The 19,726-nt window shown below is 39.6% G+C and overlaps 1 protein-coding gene across 3 annotated transcripts in view; it reads right to left on the bottom strand.

The window, feature by feature from the left end:
• Positions 1 to 1,414: 1,414 nt before the first annotated feature.
• Positions 1,415 to 19,726, bottom strand: part of LOC123975614 (cytochrome P450 3A27-like) — a 57,536-nt gene continuing 39,224 nt past the window's right edge. Inside the window, exons 3-16 of one of the 3 annotated variants that reach the window (XM_046057236.1) lie at positions 17,889 to 17,922; positions 17,720 to 17,785; positions 5,310 to 5,403; positions 5,141 to 5,193; positions 4,923 to 5,022; positions 4,685 to 4,798; positions 4,476 to 4,564; positions 4,215 to 4,363; positions 4,001 to 4,128; positions 3,809 to 3,884; positions 3,237 to 3,397; positions 2,914 to 3,140; positions 2,428 to 2,590; positions 1,415 to 2,305 (exon numbers count right to left, since the gene is read on the bottom strand). In XM_046057236.1, the coding sequence (XP_045913192.1) occupies positions 2,210 to 2,305; positions 2,428 to 2,590; positions 2,914 to 3,140; positions 3,237 to 3,397; positions 3,809 to 3,884; positions 4,001 to 4,128; positions 4,215 to 4,363; positions 4,476 to 4,564; positions 4,685 to 4,798; positions 4,923 to 5,022; positions 5,141 to 5,193; positions 5,310 to 5,403; positions 17,720 to 17,785; positions 17,889 to 17,911 (1,539 nt within the window). In that variant the 5' untranslated portion in view covers positions 17,912 to 17,922 and the 3' untranslated portion in view covers positions 1,415 to 2,209. Of the gene's footprint in view, positions 2,306 to 2,427; positions 2,591 to 2,913; positions 3,141 to 3,236; positions 3,398 to 3,808; positions 3,885 to 4,000; positions 4,129 to 4,214; positions 4,364 to 4,475; positions 4,565 to 4,684; positions 4,799 to 4,922; positions 5,023 to 5,140; positions 5,194 to 5,309; positions 5,404 to 13,421; positions 13,493 to 17,719; positions 17,786 to 17,888; positions 17,923 to 19,726 lie in introns of those variants that run through there. The other 2 variants (XM_046057238.1, XM_046057237.1) reach the window with 2 other exon arrangements.

The following is a 19,726-nucleotide window of genomic DNA, read 5'->3' as shown; positions in this document are numbered from 1 at the left end:
GACGAGATGTATTGGTCAAAGGATCTGCTCCAAAATGTGCACAGTCATTGCTACTGACAGACACTTCCCCAAGTTCACACACTACAAGGCTGCATGTCATTCTCACCTCTGTACACACCAGACTGCTGATAATTTAAAAGTGTTGAATGTAGGCTACTATAAATCCAGGACATGTGAGGCTCTGATGAGGAAGTTCAGTTTCATATATTCTGTACAAGTTCATATAATTGTGAAAGATGTAAAGCATATCCTGTAAATGTAAGCTATGCTGAAAAATTTATTATATTATTGGATTATTAGGCTACTAGAAATACATTACATTTTCATTACTGATGCATTAATCTCTGACTTAGTAGCCTATGATTTAAATGTTGTAGGTGGTTAAGGTGGAGCTTATTCTAACTATTTTATATACTGCTGAGTCATTTAATCTGTAACATCTGTAACACATTTAGTAGGAAAAACATCGTATTTTACACAAGTACAATAATAAACTTAGCACTTTTACAAAGTGCTTTATAAAAGGTAATAAAACCAGACAAGACAGATAAGACAGGAGCCAGTGTAGGGAGGCAAGCACAAGGATGATGTGATCATGCTTCTTTGTCGAGCAGCAGTGTTTTGCACCAACTGGAGATGGTGAAAGCAGCCCTTGCTGACACCTGAGTAAAGTGCGTCACAATAAACAAGTCAAGAATATATAAAATCATGGACAACTTTTTCAACTTGGGGGAACAAACAGCAAGGCCTCAGACTTATAATCATTATTTAAGGATATTTTGGGACACCCAGGATTTAATTTCAGAGAGGCAAGTTGTGAGATTTGCTAGGCTGCTAGGATCTGAGGCCTTTAACAGGATTAATAATTGAGTGTCATCGTCAGCATAAAAACAGTAAAGCACATTTCAACAGGTCACTAAATTAGATACAGCTAAAGGTTTGTCAATGCCTGTCTCAAGACCACATCTTGGCCAAATTAAATGTGAGCATTTTCATTAGATAAATGAAAAACAGGCACAACTGGAACATGATTGTGAGCATATCAGTAATGTCTGTAATGTCATCAGTGAAATGTGAGTGTGTGTGGTGATGCAGAATAAATCTAACACACAATGTCAGTTGAAAGACCTGGGGAAGAGAATGAGATAATGCCTGTTTATGTTGCTTCCTGAGCTAGCAATTGCACTTTGTGACAAGCTCTCAGCTCCACCCTCTATAACTTGTGAAATGAGGAGCAAAGAGCACAGCCAGCCAGCAAACACTAACAACCTGGAAATGAGCCAAGCTGGATAGCTATAATTGAGCAATAAAATAGTATTCATCAACATTTGTAACAGTAATACAGTGTTATAAAAGGACTTAAATCGTAGAAGACAACCAAAGAAGAGTAAAAGCAACATCAGTTGACATGTGATAACATATTGCAAAGGAATTCTGTTATTGCTGAAATTACAAAACACATCAGCAGTGGTTTGTTTAGAACCATGCTTTTGGATTCAAGTTGTTGCCTGGGCTTTACAGTTTTTCTCACTGCAATTATGACGTACATAGTAAATGTTGTTATGAAATTCCTCGTTGAAAGAATGTCAGTTTTGCAAGATGTTTTAAATTCTGCCCTTTAATCAGATTTACATTGAGTTTTATGCTGTAGACTGGTTTGAAGGAAACTTAAATTCTACATTTGGTCTAGTAAATGCTACAGCATACAAACCAGTGGTTCTCAAACTTTTTCTGTCCTTGCACGTTGAGCACATGAACACAGATCCTTCCTTGTGTCTCAGGCCAGGACGGGTAAAGTTTAACTCAAATGTTCTTTGAGATGTCTGCAAAAGAAAAAGTGGGGAAAATAGAAGCAGAAAAAAATTTTATGCTTATCAATCATTAACATTACTGGGGCAGCAACAACTAAAAAAAGGAGCCTGGTTGAATTTGATTGAAATAAAATAAAGGATTCAGGTCAGCGCGATAAGCAAAGAGTTGTTTTTTTATTTCCCTACATAAATCATGTTCATTCAACACAGTTTCCCCCTGGTCATCCACACCCTCCAGTTTGAGAACCAGTGCTATAGGTAAATGGTAAGTTTGTGTGTTTTACATATTTCAAATCTATTCTAAGAGGTACTCGAGGAAGCATAAACTGGTGACTTGATTTGATAGTGAAGCAGATTAATAGTGAGAATTGGCATGTTTCAGATAATCAGAGTTAGCTTTAGGGCGAATCGGCAACAGTTGTTCTGGGCTCCAGCTTCAGTTTGATGGGATTCTTGGGTGAGAGAAATCCTTCACTTGCCAGCTCCATTGGAACCTAGGAAAACAAGAAATGTGACACAAATGAAGCCCTACCCAACCTTAAATCCACTGTCACCCAATCATACATAAAAACCTGTCACTGGTTTAAGGGCATAAATACTGAAAATGTCTTCTCACATGTGTCTCCTTGCACGTGACAAAGCTGAACTTCTGTAGGATCTCCACTATGGCCAACTTCATCATCAAGAGAGCAAATCGCATGCCAATACAGTTTCTTGGCCCTGCTCCAAATGGTAGGAAGGCATAAGGATCTATGTTGTCTTTGTTCTCTTTGCGGAATCTTAAAAAAATGAAACACAAACATTTTAAGGCGATTAGTCAAATGACGCAGTTTAGGTAAAATCTAATCTTAAACGCTCCGTATTTGTATAGTGTCTTCCTAGTCTTTTCGACCACTCAAAGCGCTTTTTACTACATATGCATTCACCATTCACACACTGAGCCTAAGCGCTCAAACAAAAACTATGGTGTTCAGTATCTTGCCCAAGGACACTTTGACATGCAGCCAGGGATTGAACCACCAACCTTCCAATTAACAGGCAACCTACCTCCTGAGCCACAGTCACCCCTATAAATTAACTTGTCATTGATCCAGTAAAGTACCTTTCAGGTTTGAACTCCTCAGGCTCAGGCCACAAAGTAGGGTCACGGTGGAGAGTGTAAACTGGTATCATGATGACGGTTCCTTTAGGGATAGTCACACCATTCACTTCCACAGAAGCCTTTGCAACTCTCTCTAATCGACTAGCAATAGGGTAAAGCCTCGATGACTCATTCACCACCATGTCGAGGTATTCCATCTGCATCAGGGCTTCATAGGTTGGCTGACCCTGGAGGGAGGTAAAGTATGAAAGTAGTTACACGCTGGTAGCACAGAAACAGCTGCTGATACAAAGTTACAGTAGAAAAAACAATACTCATGTCACCTTTTCTGGGAAGGTTTCATCAATCTCATCTTGTAGGGTTTTTTGGATCTGAGGGTGGGTTGCCAGGTTATACGCTAAAAATCCCAGTGAGCTGCTACTGGTTTCATAGCCAGCAAAGATGAATAACATGGCCTGAGAAAGGATCTCGTGATCTGTCAGCCCTGCAACACAAACACACAATGATTAAACTACTATCACTATCATGATAATAGTCAAAGTAACGGCTCGCAACTTTGTGGTCTATAAAGGCTCAACATGCATTAGTTTGTGATCGAGCGTTCTGTCCTTTATTGAGTCAACATGAACCTTTTCTAATATCTGACTCGAAAATTATGGCACAGAGTGACGATGGCCTGTCACTGGTCGCTAACTTGGATTTTAAAATTGGAAAAATAACCACCATAAAACATACTGTAATAAACACATACTGAAAACATCCAACTTTAGCACGATGAAAGAAAAAGGATTTTTCTTAAAGAAGAATGTAACCCATGATATATTGAACGTGACCCTTCAGCCACGACTACACAAAGTCATGAGCTTAAATTCCTCCATTTGGTTTATGTTTCTACCTTTTTGGGAGCTTGTACCCTCTTTGTTCTCCGAAATCTGAGAGTCCACCATCAACTGCATGAAGTCCACTCGGTTCTGCAAGATAAAACATCCTATTTTGATTTTCCAATTTGTTTTTAAGGGAAAGGTTAGTAATACTAAATACAAAACACAACAACCAACATCAAATCCATTGTAGCTATACACTTTACTTTGTGTTCATTCTTCTTCCGGTCTGATTTGACCTTCTTTAGAAAGTTGTAGAAGTAATCAGACACTTCAGCAGGGAACAAGGACACATTCATCTTCTCAAAAATAGGCCGCATGAATGGAAACAGAGCTAAAATGAATAAGAAAACATATAGTTAATTCAGGGCTCAAGTGGGCAAGATAGACATTCTGGTTACAGCATAATGTTTGACATACCCACAATTACAAGCAAGGGATTCAAGAGGTTGAAATTGACCATTCTCTTAATGTTTGCTACAAAAGGATCAGTGGGATGGTTGATGGAATCAATGTCCACGCTGAAGGCAGTGCTGGTCACAACATCCATACTGTAAGGTCCAAAAACTCTGTTTGCGTTAAGAAATGTTCTATTTATTGACTAGCACAATTGCACAAAAAAACTCAATTACCAGAACTGAATGAAACTGATGAAGAGTCGCAAACCTAAACATTACTCACTCTTTAACCTCTATGACTTCATCTGCCTCTGCTTTCTTGTGAAGACTCTTCATCAGGTTACTTGAGTGTTGCAACATTATCTTGTACATCTGCCCAAAAGTAAACAATGAAACCAATAAATCATTAAATATTTACATACAGGTATCACCAAGCCATTTCAGTGCACGTGTGAATAATTTTAAAAGTGTAGCTGCAGTGTGCTTTTGAACCTCTTTCAGTCGTCCACTGGTGAAAGATGGAGAGAGTACACTGCGAATTCTCTTCCATTCTTCATCTTCTACTATTGATATAGCATCGTATAAGGGTCCATTCAGGCCCAGATCCTAATCCACACATACACATTCGCACACACACACACACACACACACAGCATTCTTTATATTGTGATCTTCAATTAGTATTGAGGTTTTAACTTGGGATATTGCCCCTACTGTGTTTTTTCCTTACCCGTCTGTTGGTGAAATTAGAATAACACTCCTTAACCAAGACTGTTTTGATCATAGTTGTGTCCATTATACCCATTACAGGCTTCCTGCCATCGTACAACCTTGTACCGCAATAGCAGATATTGTAGTGATTCAGTTACAACCTGGAGCATTGCGCAAGTTATGTATTGTATAATATATTCTTTGTTAATGTCAAACAATATATGCACACACACTTACCCCCACACCTTTCCATATGTCTGAAAGCAGTCTGTGTCAACATTGTGGATGCCCTGAGGAAAAAACCCACAGAGGAGTGACTCAAAGAGGTCTCAAAACAGCCAAAACCACCAGCCATAAGCAAAGTGTCCGCTAATATCATTGTATCAATTTTTCATCTGTGTCTCACCTTTCTGTATTCCAAAAATGTCCCAATAAAGGGCCATGGTGTGGGTCCACAGATGCCTATTTTCTTGAAAAAGCCATATGGAGCATATCCATATCTGAGGATTAAAAGCAGGATTAGAAAACCGAGACCAAGTAATCCATCTGTTATTAAAAAAGCCATTTTACTTAGGATATTCCACCAGGGTATATTTCTTCCATGCTTTGTCTTTACACAGATTTTCTTTTATATTGCTGTTTCTTTTATAGTACTTTTTATGATAAAGAATATGGACTTTTATTGCAATTTTTGTTGTTATTTAGTTGTTTGTTTTACAAAGACTAGATTTATACCTGTTATTATATAAGCCACACAATCGTATACTGTAATAATGAACCCACTGTGACATTATATATTAGTACACCGATTCTGGTGACATGAGTTAATTATAACTCAACCCACCTTCAACACGAGCAGAGGTGTGAGGGTAAGTTTCACTTAAAACTTTAAAAAGATCAAACCTTTATGTTTTCATTACAGCCTGAAAAAGAAAACAAATACCTAAAGATTCATTAGTACATGAAAGCTACTATAAACTTATTTCGAATAAACACCCCCGGCTCTTCTATGACAAAAAACAACTACAAAAAGAACTTCCATCGCCTTTAGTCCAGTGCTGACATAGCCTGACTTATTTCACCATTCATGGTGTAGAAGGTACAAGGTCTCTTTATTTGTCACATTACAACAGGTTGTAAAGTGAAACTGAGTTTGTAACCATAAGCAGAGGTAGCGTGGGTGCATGGAGGCGGCCGACCCAGGGCCCACACTGGTAAGGAGCCCACTATGTGGACTATGAAGTTTAGCTCAGCTAATTATAGTGAACACAAACAAACAACAACCGTGTGTGACGATTAGTGTTGTGACGTTCAAAGAACGTTTTGTTCATAAGACCTAATGGTGTATATGACTCGGGAGGAACGGATTGTCTCAGTGAGTGATTCGTTCATTTTCACGCATGCGTGAAGGATCTTGGACTCTTACGTTCACTCGTCACATGTCAGCTGCATGGTCTCCGTCAGCACAGGAAACAGAATTGATTAGTTCACGACTCTCAACTGTGGGTCTCTTTGAGTCGTTCATTTGTCACGTGACAGCTGAGCTACAGGGCTGTGGTAAGCAGGCAGCACAGGAAACAGAATTGATTAGTTCACGACTCTCAACTGTGGGTCTCTATGTCTGAGTCGTTCATTTGTCACGTGACAGCTACTGTGGAGCAGGAATGAACGACTCGTTCACCGCTCACATGGGTCCTCCTCAGTCTTTCGTTCATTCTGTAGGCTGAGTGACTGCCAGCGCCGGAGAATGAGAGGCAGGTCGGCTGACAGGTAGCAGTCACTGGACTGATATTATATAGCTATTTTGTTAATTATGTGACATTTTATAAAGCATAACATTATTACAGCACAGTGATGTTGTGCTAAGTTATAGTTTTAACACAGCCTTACCGTAACTTTAGCCCTGCTAGTGTTTAACATTACAGCTAACAGCTGATGAGAGTTGTTCTGGGTCCGCTCAACTTCAGAGCCCTGACAGGGTTCTACCTGGAGCCGAATTACCTCTGAGTTCGTCTCCTCTCCAAAACAAACAGACCCGGTCATTAAAACATTAAAACACAGCCACGTAGCAACGTTGGCGTTAGCCCTGTAAACTGCTAAAAGCTGATCCAGGCCCACCAGAGAAACAACGTAACTTTTCCTTTTTATTTACTAACAGAGCCGTGCTGTTGTTTCACAGCTCGTGACTGGTGAACAACCTGCAGTGTTTGAGAGCGATGTGCTCATGTGTGTTTCTCTGTCTGCAGAATCCGGACCTGATGTGGGCCATTCTGCGTCCAGACCTGCCAAACTGGTGCTTTATGTGTGTTTATTTCTCTGTTCCTCTCTCTGTGCTGGAGTTCTTTAAGAACTTGGTGGCTTGATCCAGATTATTATTAAATTGGTTTAATTTTAATAAGAGTGTGTTTATTCATATAGTGTATCAAGCCTATTACTTCAGTATATTTACTGCAAATCTGATATTAATATTTTACTCATGGATAGGGACGTTAGGCTACTGTATGAATGAGCACTTTAGAGATAATGATAGTAATTATATACATAAGCCTTTATATGTCTGGTCTGGTTGTATACTTGGGAAAGATTGTGAAAATGGAAGGATTTAGCCGGAGTAGTGGTGATTACATATTGACAACATATTTCTGTGGTTTTTACATGGTTTAAATTTGGTTGTGGGCCCAGGGGGGTTTATATAATGATGATATACAGTAATCAAGAGGTGAATATGTGCATTATACTTTGTCAAATAAAGCAAGCCAGGCAGCCTTCCGTGTTTGAGAACGGCACTGTTTTTTAATCGCCCACTAGAGGGCTGCAGTGCCGCAATAACCAGCCTAGTTCAAATGAACAAAATGACTCAAAAAAAGATTAGTTTCCTTTTAATGAACGAGATTTGATTGAACGAGTCTGTCAAAAGATTCGAACTTGCCATCACTAGTGACGATACGCTGTACCGGGAGAATTCAGCAGCTCTTATCAAATGAAACCCTTCACTCATGGTTTCAATGGTAAACCACCACAACAATGACAATTACCAACAAACGCACTAGATTCTAAGCAGACACGTTTTAATAAACATTGTATTTCAAACATTTGTATTTCAAACAAATGACAAACTTATTAGCACATATTAACAAATATCCCTTCACCCTCATGTGGGACGGACGTAGCGCAGTGGTTTATTTACAGCATCAACACTGGAAACTCTCAGGAGCATTTCAGCAGCGAAGCATGTAGCCTGCCCCACGTTAATGACTTGTTTTTAATTGTCCTTTTTGTGCTTCTACTACATTCTTCAAAGCTCTTGTTTCTCATCTTGAGCTTATATACAGTCTATGGTCTTGAGGGGTGCATCTAGAACTACCACAGGGAGCATTTCAGAATAAGAGCGTTTTATCTGCTGGACTTTGCCGACATGTTTAGATTTTGTTGATTTGGTGATTAGTGCTTGCTTTTTGTGCTTAAGTAGGCTACGTAGTAAAAATGTTTTTTTTGGTCTGATATAAATGTGTTTATTGTTTATATACGATTGGAAGTCCAGAACGGGTATTTTATTTTGAAAATTGACCGTTTCTCTCCAGACCGTGTCTGACTTCCTGCCCGGTTCATCTGCGCTGTACTGCTTGACGCTGGGACGCTTCCTGGATGCACTCAATCTACGGACTAGTGATATGCGATACCACTTAATTCTTATCCGATCCAAAACCAAGTAATACCCAGGCTGGTATTGCCGATACCTATACCAATACTTTTTACATATTTTATTTCTACTTTAATGTGACCTCCCTCTCCCGTTTCTGTATTTATGAGAGAAATAAGGAGCAGGCTGTAGCCTTACCAATTCAAAAATAATAGCTGCATAATGACAAGACATCAAACTACTGTCATATTCTTTCAATATAATGAAAATATCCTGCTCAGAACTGCTGCTTCATAACATCATCATATTATTTTGACTTAATCTCAGATGTTTAGCATAGTTTGCAGTGTTGCCAAAGTATTTCACTGTCTTTGCACACACATCACACACGGCGTCATTATTACCTTCACAGCTAAAATACAGCCAGAAGTGATTGCTTTTACAGTCAGCGATAGTATGTATTCAATCGCGGGAAATGTAAAGGGCTGCAGCAGCTCACTTCAAAGAAGCTCTAGATATCGATCCTTTTATATGAGTATCGATCCTAGAGCAGGAAGCGTTGGTATCAGAAATATCGATACTTTAGGATCGATCCGCACATCACCACTATGGACGTACTGCAGTGCTTCTGGTGTAAGCAAAAACATTTAGTAGAAAGGCTGCTCCGGCAGCAGTGAAGCAGAAAGACTCTGTGGACTTTCGGAGTGAGTCTGGGGTCATGTAAACTTGGTTAATATGTCTTTGTAGCAGGTGGGCCCACGATGAAGCTCCGCCCTCACTGTGCTGACAGTCTAGCTCCGCCCCCGTTTGTAACTGATCTAAACTACTAAATTGTAACTTAAGTATCTCCATGATTGTTTCTACATTGCATCATTTACAGCCTATATATATCAGCTGTGAAAAAAATAGCAACATGTCAGCTTTACTTTGTAAAGTTTGACTTGTACAATTTCAGGGCATGTGAATTCTATTTTCTATTTTAAATATTTGTAAATCTGTAGGTTTACTCAAAGCAGGGGTATGCAATTTATTTCAAAAGCATTTTTTTTATATTTGTTGAAATTCTCTTTACATCCTGACAGCAATGAATAAATCAAATGATCTGACACACACACAAAAAAAATATCTGGTATCTGTGACTGTCATATGAAATATATTAATAATAGAAATATTGGCTGCCCTACCTACCTGTCTACCTGCCCTGCACTCATGAGGGAAGGTTGAAAGGAGGGGCTGGGTAGGTTGGATACTTTCAAAATCTATGTTTTGGAAGAAATACAATGTAGACTACTAAATTAACCAGATCAGTCTCAACTTTTTGGCTGACTGATTGTTTTGTCCTGTCTCCTAAAATTATGTTTTGTATATATTTATTACTGTATAACTTCAATTAAAAAGCCTAGTCCCAATTAGATACCTGTCCTTTTTAATGGCCTGGTGTGGCTATGTTTTGACAAATAAACGCAGGTCTCAATTAGACGCCTGGTCTGTTTTTTATAGAAGTCCTTTGGATGTATAAAATCTCTTAAAGGCCACTGGGTCACCCACTTGAGCTAGTTCTAAGCTGCTTAGATCATGCATACAAATATAAATGTTTAAACTTTTATCAATATGGACATGCTACACATCATAAGATTGGTTAGATTCTCCACAATTCAATTGTTGGTTAATTTTACGGACACAATTCAGACTTAATGGTATGGTAAACAAGCAAGATGAAAAAAGCCCAATTTTCATACAGTTAAACAATTTGATTGTTGCCTATTTCCCATCTTTGCTGAGCAGGAGTTGTGTGAATAAAATTAAAGACCTGTCCCATACAGACGCATGTCCCAAATACAGGCAGGGTGAGTTCAGTGATTTAAGAAAATAAAAACCTGTGACATAAATGTAAGTTTTATGGTATTTGTATATAAAGGAGCATCCATGGCCACAAGTGCCTGCTATATATTAGTGGAATAATGCAGCATTCAAGACTGCAGGGGCTTTTTTAGGATCATGAAACATTGGGGGCTTAGCCCAGCCCATAAAACTTCATATCTTCACATAATAATTGACCCACACCCCAAAGTTAAGTCTCTAAAGCAGTAAAGCAACAGTAAACATCCTCAATTTATACGGCACAACAAAACTCACAACAACACTATTAACTGTCTCATTTTGATGTTGCTAAATTGTAATGGCATGTGTCTAATTATAATAACATAACAACAATGCAACAGTATGAACCAGGAGGTTGTGAGTGTTAATGACTTAATTTCCTGCATTCTGGTGTTTTTCTGCACCAATTTCTGCCTTTTCTGCATCAATTTATTGTGGAAATTATTTATGTAAAGGGACACACAAAAATCAGGTGTTGCTGAATTGTGGTGAATATTTAAGAACATTTTGATATTTTATGACCTTGTAACTGATTATTTATTTCCATCTTAAATGTGCAATTGTACTACTGCCTGCCTTGGCCAGGACACTCTTGAAAAAAGAGTTTTTCTGGTTTAATAAAGGTATAATAAAACAATTTAAAATCTAAAACTCTAACAGAATATAATGCAGAGCAGCTCTCAGGCATACTGGGTTGCTTTCAGATATGTTTCTCCTGTAGATCAACTTTTAATATCATCACTGCTGAATCAAACACACATGCAGGCGTGACTGATTGAGGTAACCTCTTTAAATGTGCATGTGGCACCTTTTTACCTTATCAATAATAAATTAAATCATTTTAATTCAGTTATAAACTCCTGGACTTTAATAGCTCCTGTGTTTCAGCAGGTTTTCTGCTCATGTTCAAAGTTCTGCACATTTAGAATCTAAGGGTTCTCTGACATTTCCAGAATAAAGGTCAAACAGGATAAATCATCTTAAACTTTGCAATCAATCCACGGTCCACCTGCGTGCTGCACCGTGTGGAAGGGATCCATAGCACGGATTCTGCAACCTGTTGCACCACAATTATCCATGGTAGTGTGGGGACTTAATTCTTGCATGTTTTGTTGTGCAGGATCACAGCCTCTATGTGTCCACATGAGGAAAGGTCAAGATAGCCTATCAGTGTAAAAATGGACTGTCTATTGCATTAGACTAGGCAACTTGATGAGTTTATTTTTTTAAGTAGCCCATTAAAATATTCCTGCAAATGCAGTGAAGAAGCTGATTATCTGTAATTTAGCTATTTCTACAATTCACTTTCTAAATTATTTTTCTTTTTAAATCTCCATGAAGGTGTTTATAAAATCACTTTAAAATATCACTTTTGCTGCCCAGCCAACTTTTTTTACCTGTGCTTTTTATTATGGAGATGTAGCCAACCAAACTGCTTGCTTTGCAGTAGCACAGGCTGCCAATACAACCTGATTATTCCTGAGGCATCTAAATAATCTTCACAATGCAAAGAATTATTGTGGCAGTAACAAGAGAGCAGCTCGTTGTTGAAGCAGGTAAACCTACATACAGAGGAAGCTGTGCTTCATGCATAACCCAACAGAACGATTTTATCCACCATATTCTCTCTCTCTCTCTCTCTCTCTCTCTCTGTGCATCTCAAAAATAAATAACAGCTGGTAGCTGCTGAGTGAAAGATTAGTTTCACCGGCGACATTCTGTTTATGGACTCACCGTCGGGCATCGCTATAAAACAGATAGTAACCACTGTGTATTAAAGAAAAGAAACAGGCTTATGTCCAAAGCGATGCTCTGATCAACAACAGGACACTTTTAATATATCTCAATCAATGCAGTGATCATCTGATATAGATCTTACAGTGTGTAGGCTAGTCTTCATTTGCTCTACAGAGACTAAAGACTCTTTGAATGCGCCATTAATGGAAAGTGAAAGTATTTCACTGACAGGTGTCTGCTTGTGAAAGAGCGATGCAGGCTGCTTTCCAACAGGGTCAAGAGTGCCGTGGTGTGCGCTCACTGGATTTCAGTTGTATTAGTAGAACATAAAGCCTTAAACTGAAAAGATATTAGCCTGATTTTCTAAATGTTTGCATCTGCCCAGTTCTGTGACTGTGACAAGCACCAGACCAGCGCTTTACTGGGTCACTGCGCGCACTCAGCCTGGGTGACAGCTCATTTCGGTTAATGAAGCAAAATGCAGATTACAGACTGGTTAAGTTATAACAGGTATGGAAAATATATCAAAATTAAGAGGCCTACATTAGATGTACCCACCCCTGCTGCAGACGTAATCACTATTGCCTTCAGCTAGAAGTAACAGCAGCACAAAGTCTGTAATATTGAGGCACTTTGCTGCACCGGCCTCAAGCAACTTCTTTTTTTCTCCCTCAACATTTTCAATGTGGAGTGTGTGAGTGATTGACTGGTCATTTAGTAAACCACCTCCTATATGAGCTAGCTCCGAAATCGGCTGAGCCAGGAAGGCAATGCCAAATAAAACTTTACATTAGGAAAGAGGGGGGGGGGACAAAACATAGATTTTGAAATGAAATATGTATAATGCCTCCTAAGCCTATCAGGTGATTAACCTCACCACAAATCCACACAAGTTAATTTCAGCGCCTCTATTAAAGTGCAGCTCACAGCCGCTTCAGGTGGAGCAGAGAGGACAGACAGAGGAGCTACTGTATCATCTTATTCTCACTAATTTGCAGGAGAATAAATAATAACAATAATCTCTCGCTCGCTCGCTCGCTCCCGCGCACGTAACGTAGAATTGAATCTCTCTTGATTTTTAAGTTGAAGACTAAACGTTGAAACAACTCTGTTGTGACTTGACGTTGTGCAGTAGGCTAGGAGAAAACGGCAGGTGAGACGACGTCGGTTTTTCATTTGGTTTTGGCTATTCCCGATTTGTTGTTTTGAAACTTTATCTCCAACCATTTCTAAAGACAGACGACGCATAGGCATACTTACACTGCGATGAGAGTAAAGACCAAGGCTATTAAAGTCCAGGTCTCGATGGAAAAGTCTGGGGGATAGCCCATTTTTTCTCCAGTGCACACCACTGTTGACTGGTCAGTCACTACTACTTATAAGCCTATAAACTCTGGAGCTTCGAGGCCGTCCCATGCAGACTTTGGAAAACAAGTTACACAACATCATATATCGACCATTGGTCCAAGGTGGTCCTATCCAGATCACATCTGTGTTGAAATACAAATGCAGTGACCATTCCCCTACTAAATGACCATTTAACATTTAGTAGCCTAACGTGCATAAAATCACTTTCACTAACTAATTTTTCTTAGAAGTCATTTAATCTTTTAACAGTTTATTTGTAAAGGATTGAAAAAGTCCTGACATAATAATACCCTTATGGTGATATGCTTGCTTCCTTTTTATAAAATAGGCCTACTAATAGCATTTCTCATTATTTCAGCCACTAATGCATAGCCTACTTAATAATTCAAAAGGGAACAGATGACATACTAAAATGATTATGGTATACTTGCAAAAGATTTTAAACCATGCCCAGTTAGGTTGACAGTAAGTAAATTTTCTATTTCACCAGAGTATGTTATGCCAATGGAAATAAGGGATTGTAATGAGCCACCTGTGGGATTAACTGCAGAATCAATATTCTGTAGGGCTATTAGTATACAAGTTATTGGAATGGGGGAGAAAGAGTATTTGACAGAAACACTGTATCCAACTCCAACTTTACCTAAATTATTTTTTTAATGTCCTCTTTTTAATAGATGTGGTCTGAAATTTGGTTCAAGTCAAATGGCTTAGAATGGTATTGATAAAGTAGAAGTGTTTTTATTTATTTTTTCAATGAAGGGCAGTAGCCTACTTTAATGTAAGAAGTGCAGTGAGAAAAAATAATGACAATGAGGGGAAGTGACACACATATTGCATGACATTGACCAGATATTGCAGACTTGTCATAGTAGAAAAGCACAGGTGCAATAAATAACATTAACGATGGCTCCGTTGTATTTAATTGTCACACTGAGCCATGACTATAATGTGACAGTGAGCCAGCATGCACAATACCAGGACACTAAAACTGAAACAGCAAAATAAAATTCATTCATTATTCACTTCTTTTCTGCCTGTGACATGTCAAAATGTCTTCCATGAAAAAGGCCTTTGAAACACCAACTAAACAAAAAAAAACAACACAAATAATCAACTGCCTATAAACCCATCAAGAATTTCAGAAGCCTTCTATTAAATATGTAATCATTAATTGTGTAATCCTGTGCTTTATAGCAGAAGGCTTGACTGAGCTATTAAAGCTCCAATTGGTGACTAATGAGTACAATAGAGCATATAACTTTACAGTTGTTTCTAAATGTTGGTTTAACTTACATAGATCATTATTGCTTTTCTTGGCTTTCTCAATAATTATGCATTTGTATTGCAATGTTATATATTATAAATGCCATGTCTTCCAGCCCCAGTGATATCACATAGATGAATGACAGCAAAAGCAGCTGAAGTTCGAAGTGAAAACATCAGTAGGTGTCCTCAGTAATGGAGAAAAAAAGTGTCCTCTCTGCCTGGTTTGGGACAGTGACACAAACTACAGTTAAAAGCTTCTCTACTATGTTGTCAAACATCATCAGCCATGTGAAACAGTGAACAGTCCATGACCACAACTGGTATCTTTCTGGCTGATGCAGTCCAGCCGAAGCATCTGTCCCAGCAAAAGCAGAGAGTCAGGCTGGCTGTATGAATTGTTTATGCATAAACCCATACAATCCACGTTCACATCGTCTTGCCTACAAACAACCAGCCTCTCACTAGACCCAGGCATATTCTAGAGCAGATTCAACAAGTACAGACTACCCAATAACATTTCTTCAGCCTTTTCTATGTGGACATTTTTATCTATCAATGTATCCCCTAACTCTCTAGTTTCCTGTCAACTGCACCATCCATCTCCCTTGCCTCATATGTAGAATACATTTTTGTTTCCTTGATTATCGAAATAAAGAAATAAAACAAAAGGAGAAAAACCCCCATCAAGAAGTCACAAAAAGACAACCCCACCCGACAGGCCCACTGTGATGTGAGGCGGCCGCCTTTAGCTGTGGTTGGGTCAGCTGAGAATAAATAGAGTTGTTTTTCTCATTTCTTCCCTCGTATTTCTGTTATCCTATGTGGATGTATCAATGTCAGTTCGCTGTGTGTGTGTGTTTGTGTGTTATGTGCCTACAATTTTGCAAATGCCTGTCTGCCTGCAGCACTACACTGAACAACTGACAACAGCGCTGTTGCTCTCTGTTTGGCTCAAATCAATCTTGTGAAGATGAGTTTTGAAGTAGTTGTGAGAGATGGCCATGGGAGACGGATAAGGTATTGAAGAGAGGCCATAAGAAACAGGGAAAAGCTGATGATGAGGTCTAAACACAAAGTGTGCGTGTGTGTGTGTGAAAACAAAACATTTCTGACAGTTGTTTTAAGTCGCTCCTGGGTACTTTGCCAGACAGTCTCCAATTACACGCCTTAATGCAGTTCAACATTCAGTACAAGTCAAAGATGGAGTCATTAGACTGCAGTTACATCGTTTTTGGTGCCATTCTAAGGAGAAGGGAAATTAAAAGGTGTGTAATAGCAGCTGCGGTGGCCAGTGTGTCCTCCAGATGTTTTCTGGGAAATGCTAATTGACCTGCTAATGAAGTCTGGTCTCCTCCTGTCAGCTCCAAGCCTCAGAGAGTCTGTGACATTGGAAGGGACACCTGCCTATCTGACCAGATGACAGCAAACCTGAGTTGAAACGAGACACACAACAAACTGACTGCATTCCTCTCTCTGTCCCTGTCACCCCCCCACACACGCATGTATATTCAAATCCATTCAATTTTATTTATACAGCGCCAATTCATAACGAAGTTATCTCATTGCACTTTTCATATAGAGCAGGTCCAGACCGTACTCTTTGTAATATTATTTACAAGGACCCAGCAAATCACATGATTATATAACAAGATGAAGTTGTAGTTCCCATTATGCTACTCAAAAAAAGCAAACGTTATATACAATAGATGGGTGGATAAAGTGTTTTAAATTGCTGGGCTTCTGTAAATAACATCATAGATTATGGTCTAGACCTGCTCTTTTATGAAAAGCACTGTGAGATAACTGTTGTTGTGATTTGGCGCTTTATAAATAAAATTGAATTGAATTAAATTGAATAAATAAGACATGGTAATAAAACTACTTTACAATCGGTGCAGTGCTTAGGATGAATTGAGGAGTCTCACTGCCTTCTGGATCTCTTGCCTAATGGCAGCAGGGTGAACAAGCTGTGGCCAGGGTGGGTACTGTCTTTTAGTATCCTTTCAGGTCTGCGCAGGCACCTCACATCACCAATATCAATGATGCTAGGTAGATGGGTATCAGTGATCTTCTGAGCGGGTTTAATCACCCGCTGCAGAGCCCTCCTGTCCTGGGCCGTACAGATGTTTCCAGTCAGAATGCTTTCTATTGCTCCTCTGTAAAAGTTAACAAGGACTTGGCACAGGAATTTTGCCTTCTTGAATTCCCCTAAGAAATGCAGCCATTTGTGAGCTTTCTTTACCAGAGTGAAGCTATGAGATATGAGATGGACCTAAAACTTTTCATCTGCTCCATCTCAGCACTATTGATGTAGACATGGGTGTGTTTCTTTGTCTTCTTTTTCCAAAAATCATCATCATCAGCTCCTTGGTTTTGCTGAGGTTGAGCAGTAGCTTGTTCTCTGTGCACCATTCGGCAAGATGATTGAAAGTCTTAAGCCTACTCTTAAATGTGGAGATGGTGTGATTTGATCCCAAACCCAAACTGGGACCTGATTCCACAGGAGAGGAGCTTGATAGCTGAAGGCTCTGGCAGCCATTCTACTTTTGGGGACTAGGAACCACAAATGTTAGTTCCAACTCTTTAAGATATGAATACATGTGCTGCATGTATACATAAAAAAAACCATTGGCTGTCAATCAATCTAGTAAAACCAGGCTTTGTATTTCGTTTATGGAGAGTTAGCAATGTGTAAAGTTTTAATCAGACAGCATTACACTTTTTATCACTTTCACAAATATACACATACAGAAGTAGAGCTGTCAGGAGGCTAACCAAAGTTAATTGCGCCCTTCTCCAGTCGGTTATGACCACCCTGGCTTGCCTGGTTATTTGGCGGATGGCCTGGTGAATATCACCTTCTATAACCAGTGAGTGTGTACATGTCTGTGGGTGTTTATGTCTCGGTCTCTTTCTCTTACCTCCCTGCATGTGTAAGCAGTACATAGTGAGTCATGCTCGGGAGAGGTGGGAATGTCTGGCCGCAGCTGTCGGGCAGGAGCAAGAGAGAATCAAGAGGAGGCAGGTAACTGTGAATGCCAGGTAGTTTTAAAGGTGAAAGCAAAGTCACTGTAGAGCACAATCACCAACTTAGAGGGATAGCCAGAAGCCATCTGGTCAGAACCTGGAAAAAGAAAATGTTGTTATGACTGCTTTTGAACTGACATCCAATTCTCATCATACTCTGTCCACATAAGACTTGGGTGTATTAACCAGCAGAGGGCAGTGCAGGTTAACATTTGCGATGGTCACATCAGACAGCAGGGAGTTGCTGGAAGTTAAGAAAGATGTAAACGGCCACCTGTCTCTTGCTAATAACACTTTCCTGCTTTTTAAAAGGTAATTTAATACAGTGCCTTTCAGTGCAGTTTGCTCTGATGAAATGAAATGATGAGACGCACACTTTCACACTTCATTGCTCTGCACCTCTGTAGCTTTTCTCTGCAGGCTGCAGCACCTTTTAACAATTAATTTTAGTCCTCTGCACACACATCCCATGCAGTACCAACGTTCAGTGGTGGAAAGTGACTAAGTACATTTACTTAAGTATTGTGGTTACTTGAGTGTTTCCATTTTATGCTAGTTTATACTTCTACTCCACTACATTGTACTGTGAAATATTGCACTTTTTGCTTCACCACATGTACAGCTGGAGTTACAACTTACTTTTCAGGATTCACGATTCAGATTATAAAATACAATGCCTTAAAGATTAAAGAGGTGGTATTATGCTTTTTGGCTTTCCCCCTCTCCTTTATTGAGTTATATCTCTTTTTTGTGCATGTAATAGGTTTGCAAAGTGAAAAAGCCCAAAGTCCAGCCCAAAGGGAGTTCCCATCTCCCACAGAAAGCTCTGCTCTGAACTGCTTGAAAACAGCTCGTTTGTAGTCCAGCCTTTTCCGTTCCTTCACTGTGACGTCACAATGAAAACGCGTCATAAAGCTTGCCAAGCAACTAGCGGGGTCAGGCACGCCCTCAAACCAAGCTAGTCTAAGCGGAGGTCCTTTGATTTTAGTTAAGCCCCTTTTCCACTGCACAGTACCGACTTGGCTCGACTCGCCTTTGTTTGGTTTTCCATGGTAGAAATGTTGCACCTGTACCTGCTTCCAGTTACTTTTTTTCATAAACAGTTCACCTCCGTTGAGGTTCCAAGCGAGCTGAGGGATACTAAAATGTAACGTGAAAACACGACAGACTGCTGATTGGTCAGAGAGAATATTCACTATTCACTGCATCATCGTTGTGCGCGAGGCCAGCAACAGAAAGTTTTATATTTTACAGTTTTCGTTTGGAATTTCATCACTAAATCAATTTCTGAGAAGTTTTGAGGTGAGAAATCAGCTGTGTAAATTTCGAATATTGACAGTTTTACGAGAAGTGATGGCGGAACAAAAATGTGCTTGAAGGTTTTCGGAGCTGAGGAGCTCCGCAAGTGGCTGCGGGGGAAGCCTGTGCCAAACTGTGGGAGGAGCGTGTGAGGCCGGCCAGAGGAAAACACAGCTGGAAGGTTTTCATACCGCTTATCTGTCTTTACATTCTCAGTAATGTTGAAACGTTTTAACTTAAAAAAGAGAAAGCTGTATGGATCGCGGGAGTGTGTGTCGCATAGAACATTATGTCGCGGCAGTTGTGTGTGGCGTCGCTATGACGACAAGCTACGTACTATCTCAGGGTACTGTCTGCAATGGAAAACGGAGCAGGGCCGAGTAGAGTCGAGTCTATCGATTTGCGCTATGGCAGCATTTTTCGGCAAGGCAGCATAGATCATCAGAACACCGGCAACAGTTCAACGTTTAGTCCTAAAAGACGATACAACTCCGACTCTGTTTGGGCCTGGAAATTCACAATCACAACTTATAAGTATACTTTATTGGTTGTGAATTATATTTAAAATAAACACGGCAATGTAACTTCACAGACTGTTCAAG

This window comes from Micropterus dolomieu, linkage group LG08, assembly GCF_021292245.1.
Source record: "Micropterus dolomieu isolate WLL.071019.BEF.003 ecotype Adirondacks linkage group LG08, ASM2129224v1, whole genome shotgun sequence".
Classification (NCBI taxonomy): domain Eukaryota; kingdom Metazoa; phylum Chordata; class Actinopteri; order Centrarchiformes; family Centrarchidae; genus Micropterus; species Micropterus dolomieu.
This window is presented reverse-complemented; position numbering and strand designations above follow the sequence as displayed.